The 15,542-nt window shown below is 38.8% G+C and overlaps 1 protein-coding gene across 1 annotated transcript in view; it reads left to right on the top strand.

The window, feature by feature from the left end:
• The window catches only part of BAZ2A (bromodomain adjacent to zinc finger domain 2A), a 3,667,728-nt gene extending 3,658,277 nt beyond the window's left edge, over positions 1 to 9,451 (top strand). Inside the window, exon 30 of the mRNA XM_044083634.1 lies at positions 7,790 to 9,451. Within this exon, the coding sequence (XP_043939569.1) occupies positions 7,790 to 7,943 (154 nt within the window). The 3' untranslated portion in view covers positions 7,944 to 9,451. The remainder of the gene's footprint in view (positions 1 to 7,789) is intronic.
• The last annotated feature ends 6,091 nt before the right edge of the window (positions 9,452 to 15,542 follow it).

Genomic DNA, 15,542 nt, shown 5'->3' with positions numbered 1-15,542 from the left:
CCTCATTTGCCAGTAGCTCCTTATTCCCATAAATATACCATTATTATCTTTTTTTTCCACTCTTCATCAATATTGTAGCTCCTCTAGCAATCAGTATTATTACTTTTCCTTGGTCCCTGATATTCTGCTAATATCCACCCTGAAATCCTTTCTTTGTCAAATTCATGTGTTCACTTCTTTCCAGTTGTATCTTTTGTATCATTTTTATTTACATTTTGCATTTCTTAATATAATTCAATACTATTTTGTTTTAGTTTCTAAATTTAAGATAATTTCCATTCTAAGATCATATGGACAGAGTAGCTATTATGATAAAAAGCTGTTGTGCCAACCTATTATACATGACAGTGCTTTTAAATGTGTATTTCCAGCTTTTGTCTTGCGTGTCCACACTAATGTTTGTTAAGCTGATTTTTTTGTACAGTTGTGTATTTTCATCTTCATTAGAACCTATCCCACCTTTTCCAAGACTGATTTCTTTAATGAGACCCTCAAAGATAAATAAATCAATTTTCAGAGCAACCCCATCCCTTGTTAACTTAGGACAAACACACCATTCTCTATACATTTTCAATAAATAAAGTTTAACTATTCAGATAGGAGCAATTGCCCCAAATTGATAGCTGCAACCAGAGGCATTACCTAATCTAAAATTAAGATTACCTATGCTAAAGCTCATATTACAGCCTGTGTGTCCTTTTACACTAATTGCGGTCTGTTCTTCTCTCTGCTCCCATGTAAAAGTAGTCTGCAAAAAGGAAAAAAGAACAGCTAGCAACTTTGCAGATGCATGAAAGAATCTTTGTAAATTTTACTCAGAACATATTGTACAGAATTACCCTAGCCAACTGCCTTCAGCTGCAGACTTCTCATCTCCCACTGAGTGTGTTTGTTAATCGAAAAAACAAGCTAACATTTTTGCAGATGCAAGAAACATAGCAGCTTCATGACTTCAATCATTTTACAGATATTTATAGCTTACGCCAACGACATTATTCTAGATATCCAGCCTTGCAAAAAGAAGGAAATTATTATTTTAATTTTATATATAATATAATCTGTACTTCTTTATCCCTCCAAAAGCCCCAATATCAACTTAATTTTGCTTCTGTCCTGCCTTCCTTTTCTTGTTATAGTGTAAAGCATATATTTCTTATAACTAAGTAAAAATACTTATTTACTTTAATATCCTTAGCATATAAAACAGTCACTGAAAAGACCCCCCATTTAAACTACACCTAAATGTGCACACTGTACAAAAATATCTTTACAATATAACATGCAGCTTAAACCATGAAATGTTTTCTACAAATATAATAGGAATAAAAATGTTTTACTTACAATTATGTATTTAGGCCCTTTAGTGTCCTTCTAAAAATGAATAGTATAAAGTTGGGTATGCACTTTGTAATCCATAAGTTTAACAAAATCAACAAAAATCCAGTCTTTCTCAGCCACTTTTTCCTAACCAAATCATGTTTCATAAATGAGACTGATACTTTATATGCTGCTGTGTATTCACTTGTTTTAGTGTTGCTAGTATTCCCGACCATCTCCCATCATTGGGCTCTGGTTCAAATCCAAACTTCTCTTAATTCTTCTAGTTAACCCCTGTGTTTTTTCTCTCTCTCAAGCATTTTCCTTTAGAGCATTGGAAAAGGTTTCACTGGAGAGTCCTCTTCTGTTTGCTGGCTCACCTTTTGTTGGATAAACTTTATTTTTCCCTTGTTTTGTTTTCAAAAATGTCTTTAATCCTCCAGAAAAAAAAAATATTTTGAAGATGGCTGGATATAGCATCTTGAATCTCACATCTGCCTCTCAAAATTCCCAGATTGTGAATCCCAGATGGGATACATTTGTTTCTTTTCTGTCTTGTGTACAGTGAATAATCATTTTCCATAAACACCCTGTTGTTTTTAGTTTTAATATTTTTCCTTTCTGCCACAGTTTTGTCTGGATCAACTCTTTTTGCTGTTATGACTGCATCTTTATTAGTATAGGTGTTGTTTGCTTTTGCATTGCCAGGCTTGAAGCATACACTTGATGTTCCATTTCAGTTAACAAATCCTACTGTGGAACACCAGTCCAGCTGCTTATTTCTGGTTACACACACACAATCCACTTTTTCTGGCACAACAGAAAATATTAGGTTTTCTCTGTGTCTTCTAACTCTACCATTTCTAACTCTACCGTTTTTGAAACCGCTCTCTTGAGAAGCCTCATGCCCAGCCAGTCTTTTTTATTTCAGCCCCTGATTTTTGCAATGTTATCAGTTCATCTGAGTAGCTAGTTAAAACTTCTTCTATTTTTTCCTGGAATTTGTTATTTAATTTGATACGTTCATTTGCTGTTTCATTTATTTTAATGACCTTTGAGTGTGTGATTTATTTTTTCCTCTAAATACTGGAAGCCATCTCCTGTAACAAAACTGAAGCTTGAATAGCTTTTTGCTGAAAATCTGCAGCATTTTTCTCAGCCGGTGTTCTCTCTTCACCTTTTTTGCTTTATATATATATATATACACACACACACACACACACCACACACAAACAGTCATGTCACTCAGCTGGAGCTGTTATGTGGGTAGGCTCTGATTTTGACTAACATCCCATGATTGGGAATTTATTTAAGTATTGTATCTCCTTCCTAGCCATATTGTTTATGCCTGTATCCCCAGACAATGCATTCACTGCATTAAAACAAAAAGAAAAAAAAAAGATTCTTAATGTGATAATTAGAAGAAAATTGAGTATGGTTGGGATTGGTGTTTAATAACAGCCTCTCTAGCAAGGCTGAAAATCAGGGTGCACTAAAACAGTAGCAATATAGTTGAGAGGCATGTTGTCTGTCGTCAGTTTTCCACTATTCTAGTGTATTTAATATTCCTGGGCAGATGATTGCCAGGGTCCACTTATTTACTTTATGTATATATTTAGTTACTTAGTTTGATTTAGATAAAAAAAAATAGTGGTGCCGGCCAATGCTGGTTATGTGCATATGGTAGACACTATGACTACAAAAGAAATAAGTGCAATGTCTGTTGTGTAACTATACTTTAAAGTAACCCATCAGTATGTTTGGCAGTTGGCACACAAGCTAGATATTTTAGTTAGCTTAGATGCTGGTTACCAACCATATCAATGGTTTACTAGCAGTGCTAGACATAATGTCTTTTTTAAATCAAGTTATTTTGTTGGCTGGCTCTGGGCCCCAGGTAGCCAGCTGTTTCTCCACAGTCATAGTCCACCATTGAAAGCAAGGCAAAGCTTGGCACTTAACATTTACTCTTTCTACATCAAGTGTCAGATTCTATATTTCCTATTTGGCTTTAATTTTGATTGTAAAGTTCCCTGTTTCCGCAGTCACATAACTCTGGGATGAGGTGGATTCCTAAGTAAAGTAATGCATCCTTTGACTAGCAATATTTCAATGTACTAAGCTTTAAACACTACAAAGCTACTTTCACTTTTTAACAACTGTTCTGCATTTTCACTGAAAACAATTATATATTCTATGCAGTTCACTTTTTTTTTACTTTGTCACTGTACTTGACACAAGATTTAGTTAAATCAGTAACCTTATTTTTTGTCAAGAATGTTGCATTTAACTCAGCTTGGTATAGCTTTTTGGTTGTTGTTGTGTCTTTCGGCTTTTCCCGGTTAGGGGTCGCCACAGCGGAACTCCGGTCCGCTAATGATTGGCAGTAGATATTTACGTGCCGAGTTGCCAGCCCTGGCGCACAACCTTCAACGAAGGTACGCCCATTCACGCATGTCTCCACACAGAAGACGCTCTAGCTGAGAATCGAACAGGACAAAGTCTTACTGTGAGGAGACAACGGTACCGCAGCACCATAAATATTTGCAGTATATTATACTGAAGGCCAGCATCAGTCTTCACTCTGTCATAATTACCACTGTTGAAGTTTTGTTCCAGTTACATGTTTATGTATTATACTAATCACATTGTACTAAGAGAATTTTGATTATGGAATCAAAAATTGGAGCAGCTATTAGCAGTGCTGTACCTTTGTTTCATTTATTGCTTCACCTGTCTCAGTTATTAGGATTTATGTCTGAAAGTTGGTACTAACACACCACTGAAGAGTTTTGTAAATAATGACATGCAGTTTCTAAATTACTGTTCAGAATATTTTGAAATCTATATATTCTATGTGATTAGATGTATGTGTTAAAATTGAATTTGGGAGTGGGCTTGTATAAAATGTAATCTATTTAATGAGAATATGCCTTTATTTAGAAGAATTATAGCTGCGGCTGCTGTGCTTCTTCACGTAGTATGGTAGCACTTGTACCTTGAATTCTTTTAATGTAGGCAAGATGTAATTTAGTTTTGTGTGTATACATACTTTCCGTTTAATAAAATTTATCTTATGATAGCCAAGCAGTAAATATTAATATATGATATAAGTCAAGGCATAAATGCAGTGGATGGATTGAATTTATTGTGGTCACATAGTATGTAATTACTACTTCATATTGCTTGGCATATAGATAAAGTTAACCTTATTAATTAATTAGTTTAAGAAATGTAGGATTAAGACACAGTGTATTCATGTGTATTTTATGGGTTGCTGGCAAACAGCAAAAGTGTCTAATATCAAGAAGACGGAGATGAGAGTTGTAAGAAGCAATCAACTGTTATGAAGTATGATGACTCATTGTCTTGCTGTTAAATTGCTCTAATGATTAATATTGAGTATACCCATTGTTATGAGTATTTATTCTAGAGAGGTATATTTTTGGGTCACTGATTCAAATGTCTTATAATTGGATATTCCCTTGGCTGCTTATGTGGGTGCTTTGTATGATATAAATTATAAATTGCTCTGTAGGTACTTTTATATTTTAGACTTTTTTGGGTATTATTATTTGCTTATTTGTGGTGTATTTCATCACTGACTGAGAGCTTTGTTGATATACTTCTACTAGGGTTTGTTATAGCAAGGGACCTCACTATTAAAATATTATAAGGTGTGCAACTTTCTAGACTGGTGGTAAAGAGGTGGCTGTTTGAATTAGATTGTAGTTCATCTGGATTGGGCTATTTTAAGGATTACTGGGTGTACATTTCAGGTAATTTATTCATTTCTAAGAAAGGCTGTGTGGTGACCCACTCCAGGGGAGCGTTATAAGTGAACATTGGTTGAGACTTGACTTTTGTCTGAATTATGTATGTTAAAAGATAGTTGTTTGATTAAACTGATAAATGGAAGTGTATTGGATGCCAGTCATTGTGTTTTGCTTATTTTCAAAGAAAGGGAATATGATGATTATGGTGGTGATGATGAATTCTTGAGATCTAAGATCTGAACTTTGATGTACTTAGGATATCATCAGTTAGAAATCTGAATTTAGTTTAATGTTTATATGCTGTATCTCTTATTGGTTATGGTGATAGGTAGACTGGGCAAGTTTGTTGAAGAAGGTATAAGCATGAAACATACTTATCATGCATTTGCTTGGAAAGGGATGGGTATGTTGCATGAATTGTTTGCTTATGATTGTTGCCTCCTGGATGGGATGAATTGGAAGGCTGTTATATTACTTGGAGGATATTCTGCTCTGGTAAATATACATCTGTAAGATGTATATGTCATGTTGTTGTAGTAGGAAGGCACTTTAGCAGATTAATCTTATTTTAAAGGATGTTTATTTGAAGAGATGATCTGAAACATTTTTAAAAAAGTACTGGGAGAGGAAGGGTTGGAACTTCAGCATAAATTGCTTTAAGGCAAAAGGATGGGTAGCTGGTTTCCTTTGTTCTGATAGGGATTTATAGGAAGGTTGTCAGAACGTATCATATATATATGTTGTTAATGATATAAGAATTTGTAGGATGCACATTTGTATATAAAATGATATAAAGATTTAAGGGCTGGATTCAGTAAAGCCTACACTAAGTGTACACAATATGTATTCAGTAAAATTCTTATCACATTTTCTGTTCTTTTTAGTCACTCAGAAAGATCACATTAAGTGTACATGTAATCTACACTTTGTGGTAACCTATATGAATCCCTGTCAATATTTAAAGCTGCAAGATATCAGCAGGAAAACAACTAAAATTAGGAGAAAGAAGGTGTGTGTTACGTCTGTATTGTCTGTTCACTCAGAACAATGTACACTTAGTGTAGGCTTTATTGAATCTGGCCCTAAGTCATAAAAATATTTGTAGATATTTGTAATATATGAAAGAGTATGCCATTGATGTTTGTTAAAAAGAATGCAGCCAGTTCAGGAGTTTCTAACTGAATGCATGAAATGTGTTGGATAGCTAGGCTTCTACTTGAGATCTGAATTACATATTGTTACTTTCCTATAAATTTGTTAGTTCTGTCAGCCTACAGTATTCATCCTGGAAGGCCCTTCTTTTTTAGTTTCAGTGAAATTAAATAGAAAATTGTGTAAAATGCAGGTCTTAACGTGTGAAAAGTCATACATAGCATTCCAAAATGAAATTATGTTTATAAAACAAGTCCCTCCTGTATGCCTGAAGTGATATCTGCATTGACTTTGAGCCAATCAATTCAGCTTTCTGTTTTCTTTACCAAACAGCAAAATGAAGAGAAAGGGACTTTTAACTTCATGATGAATAATGCGCTTTGATATTTATATTGAAATGACAAAACTTGTAAAAGAGACCAGTTGTTTGTATCCCCTGTAGAAATGAAATAGGATGGATCAGTCACCAGACAACCCCTTTTGAGATGCCTAGCCAATTGTCTTGTTTTCTGTTTATAAGTATCACAAGAATTTGATTCTGGATATCAGGACTTACTCCCACCAGATCAACAACTGACACTACATCTTTCTTCAGCAGTGTGTCTTAAAGAATTTTTGTGGCTGCTACATGGTCATCCATCTGGATTTTTTCAAAGCACTGTAAACTGAATGTTTTTTCTTTTGCTAGACTAGAAGTTGCTTTGGCAGATCTGTGGAAGATGCTTTATACCATCCACCCATTTGGATGGCTAACTGCTGAAAATATATGTCCAGACATGTTTTATTCTTGGCATGGAGAAATAGAGTCCTGACTACACCCAGCTAGTGACCCAGGTGCTGGCAGTGCCAGTGATGGAAGGTCCCATCCTGGACTGTTGCGGTGCTGGTTCCTGCTGGAGCCATAAGCTGAGCACTTACTCCTCCCATAAACAGTGACTAAAATCTCAGGCTGGTAATTTGAGTTTGTGATGAGAGGATTCTTTGCTTCTGTGAGATTCTTATCCTGGTATTTCTGTTAGGCAGGGATGTACTCACATTTTATAAGTTAGTGGAGTGTCAGGAATATGTCAGACATCTGCTGTTAAGGTTAGTGTCTTATACAGCTGTTTTTCTGATGTAAGATTCATCTTTAAAGTTAATTTCAGAAATCAGTTGGATGCTGTTAGATTTACTTGTATAGCTTCATGTCATTAAATAGTTTTGTAGCAGCTTCTTTAACTATTTTGATGATATGTACACTTTAATGTCAGTGCCCTTATTCATCTTTTGGATCATCATCTTCATTAATTCTATATTGTTATGGGAATTAATTTTCAAAGTCTGGTTCATATGTAGGTTGCAAAGATGTTGTTTTTTTAATATGTATTGCAGCCATACTGTTGCTATTTTCTTAGTAAATCATCTGTTACCGTCTTTGGCAATATCATTTTACAGAATATTTGTAGTCTTTCATTTGTTTGTACACTTTACTGTGTTGTTTCACAAAATGAACCTCACTAGTGATCTTTAAATTCTAATACCTTCCTTTGCAACTATTCTCACAGGTATGCAAGTTGTGAAGAGTTTGCTGCAGATGCTGAACTGGTATTTGATAACTGTCAGACATTCAATGAGGATGACTCTGTGGTTGGTATAGCAGGACTTGCTATGAGGAATTTCTTTCAGAGACGATGGGCTGAACTTTATCAGGAAAAATAATACAAGAAATACTGAATTGTTTATGAATGATAAGTAGCCTAAAATCAGAATGTAGCACCTCACTTTGCTACTCTCAGAAAAGAAGACTGGAAAAGCAGTTTCAGAATTAGCTCAGGAAGATGTGATACCTGTTGAATCTGAAGGCTGTCGAATGGTTTGGAGTGAAAATGTAGTTCTTCATAACATATTTTCATGGATATAATCATGGACAACGCCAAGCAGGGTTAACTAAATCTGTTGTGGGCTGTAAGCCAAAACAAAAAGTTAAAAAAAATCTTTTAGCTAAAATGCTAGAAATATTTTATAGCAATAGTTTGTGTGAACACCACAGTTTTGTATTGTCCAAGAAAAGCGTGAAATGGCCAGTAAAGTGGATTTTTACCAGAGGTTTATTGCTTCAGGACAATGCGCTGGGCACTTTAACTTCACAGAATGTGCTACTTCCACTTGTCTCACTGTTCTTGCACTGCCCATGTGGATGGAATTCTGCAGTTGGTTTGAAGAGGTTAAAGGATGACATTTCTGAATTTTGTTACATTTGGCATATTCAGAAAAATCAAACATGCAGAATTGTATGTCTTTTATTGATGGAGGCATGGTAGAGAACATGATACAATATATAAGTGACGTCTCAAGTCACCTGTAACACAGATTATATGCAATGTTATCTGCTGGTCCAGTTATTGTTGTGGAATTTTCTGTGTTCTTATTTTGATTTTTGTTTGTTTTGTACTGTTGATGCCTTGTGTTCATGGCCGTCACATGGAAATAGATTGGAGTTTGTGACCTTTGACCAAATAGTTATCGTTGGGGGGGGGGGGACTATTGCTAGTCTCTAATGATAGATACCCGACTTAGTCAGCTAAAAACTTTGTTGTCCGAGCTGCAGTAGACTATACCACATTCTCTTCACTGTGGAATTCTAGGAACAACTGCTACACTTTGGGTGTATATTTCTTCAGAGAAACGAGTGAGTAGTAACTCTGTAGCAGTATAATTTTTTCAAGAATATAATGTACATCTGAGTTTCTTTTCTACATAATGAATGTACAGGTCCTTATATTGTTATTTTGTTTGTTACAACAAAGTTGATACTTGTTTGTCCAGTAACTGGATTATTAAACATTCAACAAAATATTCATTTAAAAATGAAAATAACATTTAAAATGTCATTTAATTTGTTGTATGTTTCTACTTGGTTCCAAAACCATTATATACAGAATGTATGCAGTACTTTTAGTAATTTGGTATGCAGATGCTTCTTGCACCCACATTGCTTTTTTGTTAATAAGCAAAGATGATAGCAGTAGCCTTATTAACTATTATTTGCAAGAATATTGACTTGTGATGGATAAATGATGGACTTGAAGGCCTCTTACTTTATTGTTCTGTTTAAATGGCAGCTCATACCCTTCACCAAACTGCCCATGTATTTCTTAGTATATGATGTGTCTGACCTCAGATTCTATATTAAATCATTTCTGTTGTGCATTAGTGTGGCACACTGGGATATGTTCAGGCTCACAGCTTCATGTTCAACCTTTTTATTTTTAAATGTAGGGCTTCTGGAACTGACCCTTCAGTGCTCTAGTCTTTGATTTTTTTTGTTAATATGCATGTTATTCTCTTTCTAAATCCTGCAGCTTTCTACACTGTGTTGCTCTTTTTGGTTAGTGCTGTTGATTGTGATATAGTAGTGCCTTTAGGGTCTGTAGTTTGCTGTTCTAATGGAATTAATTTCTTTTATTGTGTGTGTGTGTGTGTGCTTTTCTGTGTCTGACAGCAGTCATCAAGCCTCCCCTGTTGGACTCAAGGCCATTTGTTATCTAGTGTTGGTGAATCCTCAGTACTGCTAGGGTGAGAGCCATCCAGTGAGGCTGTGTTATTCAAGCAGTCACTGGGCAGTTTGTGGTCTTGCCAACATCCCAGCAATGAAATAAATATGTATGTTAGATAGACAGATGCATACACACAGGCACAGAGAAGTAGGGAGCAAACCATATACATATTATGTGCTGTGTGTTGGAGGTAATGTTGGATATGTGCTGCAGCCCTGGTGATGACTAGAATATGCAATCCCTAGGTCATGCAGGAAATGTCCTTTAAGACAGTTCATGCAGAGATATGTATTTGGCCTTGTAAAGAGACACCTCAAATGTGTAGACACCTCATGAGGGGCAATAAAGTGCAGTCCAGTCATATTCAGCATGATCATTGTTTTGTGTGCCATGTTGTACCATTACATAAACAAACTGAAAAACAGGTAAACATCATGGCAAGGCCTGCCATACCATTTCTAGCAGCATTAGAAGGGTATTTTAGTGAGTCGCAGGGAAACATGCAGCAGCAGTACCACACCCAAGGCAGAGATGGTTTCAATACTTTGCAATACTGGCAGAGTGGTGCCATTTGGTCCACAACTACAGGCCACAACACAAAATAAAATTATTTATTTGACTTTACACCTTGGCTGTGCAGGACAGCACATGGAATGGCCATTCTTTGAGTTAGACATCACCATACCAAAACAGTGCAAGGTCCAGGCAAAGTATAGTTATCATTACTTGCACAAGTCTTTGACACACTGACAGATTATCTTGTTGCCATGGGAGGCCCTAGCCCTACCCCTGGGGGGGTGGGTACAGGCTACCTGCATCACTACAGGGACTTGTAATGCTTTTCCCCTATGAATGTACATTTCCATGTCCCAGTCAAGGAGTGCTTCCACCAGGAAGTAGTTTAGTGAGCCATAAGGCAGTCCTCAGGATGCTCACTACAGTGCCTCCCCTCTTTTAAAGAATATTAGCTCTGCGCTTCCTGCTTTGTCCCACTGTCTCCCCAGGATTGGCATGCCTGTCATCCTCTGCTAATGCTGTCAAGCACACATGCCACTAATTGAACTCTGATTGCCTGGGCCATATTCAAGGTTTAATACATCTGTACCACCAGTGCAGGCTGTGATGGAATTAATTTCTCTCTTATATTCCTCTTTCATGGACTAGAAAATCAGGGTGTGTACACTTCTGATATATAAAACCCTTTAGTCTTTTATGTCATTCATGTCCAGGACTTTGAACAGAACCTTTCATCTGTAGAGTAATAGAGAAGGTGGTGTAACCATTTGCCCTGCAAATTTGAAAGAATAGATCTGGTAGTAGATGTTCAACTTTTTTTCTTATAAATCCAAGCACCAGTCTAGTTCATTCTGAAATATAATTATTGGTCTTTGAGCTTTTGTAATGTCTCAGCTTGGCTAGAGTCAGGACTGACAGATTTTTTTTATCTGAACTTCTTAAGCAGCTGCATCTGACATGAAGGTGAGAAAGATTGTCTGTATACTGAACTTCTGTAAAAATACCTTTTTAAATGTAGATCATCGATAAGATATTCAGAAACCTGTTGCTCTCCAGGTTAATCAGTATTAAAATGAGATGTGCATTGTCAGCTTATGTAGCCAACTTGCCTTGCTGTTCCATTCTGCCAAATGGCTTGAGGTAAAAATTATAAGGATGGATCTCCTAAAAGGGTTACCAAAGAACATATAGACAGTAATTTAGGAGACTATTAACCCAACAAAATCCACCTAAATTATGCAGTTTCCTCTTTCTTATACTCTGCTCCCACTCTTAGCACATACATAGCCCTTCTCTATTGCATATATCCTATGCCATGTAAAAAAATCATTTTTGAAAATTTAATTTTGTTAAGCACATTTTGAAAATATGACATACAGCACATGTAAGTAATGAAGACAGCAAATAAGCAGTGAAACATTCTATGTGAAGTTGATGTCCTTCAAGGATGCATCTGCAGTCATCACATATGGGTTGTCCTGCCTCAGGCAGCCCTTCGGTTGGCCGGATTCCAACGTCTGGGTCCGGCATCGGCTGATGTCGCCCCTTCCCCGACGTCAGAGCGCCTGGGGTATAAAAGCGTCAGCCGACGCCATCTTCCCCAGTCTTTCTTGCCATGTGGTGCCTGAAGCAGAAGCAGTTCGCAAGTGCCGGTCGGCCAGCTCCTGTAATTCAGCTAAACCAAAGACTTCAAAAGCTAAGTACCCCGTTGGGGACTCTTTCGTGCCTCAGCCGATGTCAGATAAAATTAATAATTGCTTAACTTGTGGGAAACAAATACCTCATAAGGATTTTCACTCTTACTGCCTCCCCTGCCTAGGCCCAGACCACGACGGCTCGGCCTGTTCAGCCTGTGCTTCCTTCAACCGACGCACTCTTAGATGTCGGGCGGAGTTTGCAGAGGAATTTTTTAGGGCTAGTTTTGCTTACAATATGCCGTCGGAGACTCCGACTTCACATTTAACTAAGAAACAGAAGGACAAGGACCGACACACACGGGCCGCGGTTTTGGCTGAAACCACGGCCAGGCCTACCGCGAGTGTCTCGGTCTCGGCTGAAACCGAGTCCTTGGTACTTCCGACCACCGAAACCGTACAACCGACAACCTCGGCCCCGGAGGCCCCTATTGTATCGGTTATTGAATCTCCATTAGATACTGGTGTCCTGGAACCTTCCGACACCATCCAACACCATTCCTCTAGACAAAACTACACCAGCACGTGGTGCAGCCAGGCCTCCTGCATCCATGTCCATATAGGCATTCTCTAGGGCTAAAGCTGCTAAACACTCAAAATCTTTGCCTCCCAGGATTATCCCTCAGGGACCCACTACAGGTTCTCAGATCCTTAGTCTAGCAGAGGACCTCATTTCATTAATTAGGGGCTCACAGCCTCATCCGGACAGGGGCTCTCAACCTCCTACAGAAAAAAGGCCCAGGGTTGAGCCCTCTGATCCCCACTCCTCAATGAGGCCTCTTATGGCTCTACTCTCTCGGACTACCAGGAGGAGGCTTTTTCGGCCTACGAGGATTCTGATGCTGAGGAATCTATCCCTTTGGCCTCCCCTCCTGAAGAGCTGTCCTTTGGGGAAACTCTGCACACTATGAGAGAGCATTTCCAATGGCAGGGCCAGGAATTTTCTGATTCCAGGAAGAGATTAAGGACCTTCTTGCATTTACCTCAGCATAGACCTTTGGCTATTCCCCCTGTTTTGAATGTCATTGATGATGTGTACCCTGAGTCTAGCAGAACCCCTGACTCTCTCCCTCCGGCTCCTGCCAAACCCGATAGGTACTACAGGGTCCCGGAATCACATATTTTCCTTTACAAGGCCCATTCTGCTGATCCAGAAACTATTTCACAGGGCCCTAAAGGGGTTTCAGCTGCCACTACAAAAACCCACTCCCCTCTGAAAGGGAGTCCAGGGCTTTAGAGCGATGGGGTAAAAAAGTGTATACTTCTGCTACCCTTTCTATGAGGGCTTTAAATTGTCAATTTCATATGATTCAGTACCAAGAGTATTTGTTAGATGAATTGCATAAAAAACTGTCTTCACCTGAACCCCTAGATCGCAAATCACTTCAGGATCTGGTACATAACTCTCAACAGGTTAGCAACCATTTCTTGCAGTGTGGGTATGATGCATTGGAAGCTTCATGTAGGTCAGCTATGACGGGTGCAGTCATACGTAGGCATGCTTGGCTCAAGGAACAATCTCTGCCAGACCATGTTAAAGCAAAGCTTCTTGATGCTCCACTGGAAAAGCAAAAGTTATTTGGTTCCACTGCTCAGGAGGTCTTAAAGAAATTTGAAGAAAAGGCAAAATCTGTACAAACAGTAAAAGATTTTATGCAAGTTCAACCACCAAGATTCAGCAGAAATTGGCCTTCCAAGAATTGGTCCTTTCCGGACACAGAGAGATTTCAGAGAGGCAAGAACAGGCGTGCCAGAGGTAGAGAGCAAGCTAGAGGCTCCTACAGAGGACATCAATGGCAGCCTCCGAACCAGAGAGGTAGTGCAGGGCCTATTACTGCTGCACAAGGACAGACCCAATGACTTTACTTTGACACCGCCAACCAGGGCTCAGTTGGAAGCACCTTTGGGCGGAAAGCTTTCCTTATTCTCAGAAAATTGGCACAGTATTACAAGGGACAAATGGACACTACAAATAATAGAAAAAGGATACAGGTTCCATTTCCACACATTACCAAAAAGAAAAGGCATGCCAGACCTGCCACCAAATCAAAGGGCAGAGGCTTTGAAACAAATCTCCAATTTAGTGCAAATGAAAGCTATAGAAAAGGTTCCTCTCTCAGAACAAGGCCAAGGATTTTACTCCAGACTATTCCTTGTTCCAAGAAAAGAAAAGCAATGGAGGCCTATTCTCGACTTGTCCGCACTGAATACTTACCTCATTGTGCCAAAATTCAAAATGCTGACTCTACAGCAACTCCTTCCCATGCTGGGCAAGGGGTCTTGGCTGGTAACTCTGGACCTCAAGGAGGCATACCTGCATGTCCCTATCAGACAAAGTTGCAGAAGACACCTCAGATTTCTTGCAGGTTCAGAGCATTATCAATTCTCAGCATTGCCCTTTGGCTTATCTACTGCGCCCAGAGTATTCACGAAATGCCTGGCATCAGTAATTGCACATTGCAGACTTCAGGGGATGCAAATATACCCATATCTGGACGACTGCCTTATACAAGCGGACAGCCAACGAATTTTGGAAAAACACTTGAATTATGCCATCCACCTACTTCAGGCCTTGGGATATACAGTCAACATTCGCAAGTCAAGACTTTTTCCATCCCAAAGAATAACTTTTCTGGGTGCGAATCTAGACACAACCACCCAAATGGCTTACCTCACAGAAGAAAAACAAAGTCAACTACCGGATTACTTCAAAAATTTGTCAAGACAAACTCAGCTGACTGCACAGAAAATCCTGCAGGCCCTGGGTTACATGGCTTCTTGCATTCTTCTGATTCCACAAGCAAGGCTACATATGAGGAAACTACAATGGTACCTAAGGAGTTTATGGACTCAGCACAGTCACAGCTTGGAAACTTTGATACCACTCATCCCATGCCTTCAAAGGGAATTTCTGTGGTGGGCTCAAGCAAGCCAGTCAAACAGGGGTCTGCCCTTCAGCAAACCAATAGCCAGCCAAACCATTACAACGGACGCTTCAGACCACGGATGGGGAGCGCACATGGAGGGAAGGTGCATCCAAGGACTATGGTCACAAAAAGAGCTACGCATGCACATAAACCAAAAGGAAATGCTGGCAGTTATACATGCAATCGAGGCCTTCAAGCTATTTCTACATCAAGGCCACCTGCTAATAAGGACAGACAACACCACAGTTATGTGGTACATAAACAAGCAAGGAGGCACCCATTCCTACCCTCTTTGCAGACTGGCAATGAATCTATGGGAACTTTCCTTGGCACTCAATATAGAGCTGCAATCCCAATTTGTGCCAGGAAAGGACAATATACTGGTGGACAGCTTAAGCAGAAACATCATGGATGCACACGAATGGATGCGGCACCCAGACATCTTCCTGCAGATAACACAATCATGGGGGAGGCCGGACATAGACCTCTTTGCCTCCCCGCACAATCATCAGCTGAAGAAGTTCTGCTCAAGGACATACCACCCACAAGCATGGAAAGTGGACGCCCTCTCTTTCAGCTGGAGAACTCTAACAGTGTATGCATTCCCACATCTTCCATTAATGA

The sequence above is a fragment of the Protopterus annectens genome, chromosome 9.part0 (genome assembly GCF_019279795.1).
Source record: "Protopterus annectens isolate FY-2018-M chromosome 9.part0, PAN1.0, whole genome shotgun sequence".
NCBI classification, from domain to species: Eukaryota; Metazoa; Chordata; order Ceratodontiformes; family Protopteridae; genus Protopterus; species Protopterus annectens.
Note: the sequence above shows the minus strand (reverse complement) of the source record. Positions and strands in the feature narration are given on the sequence as shown.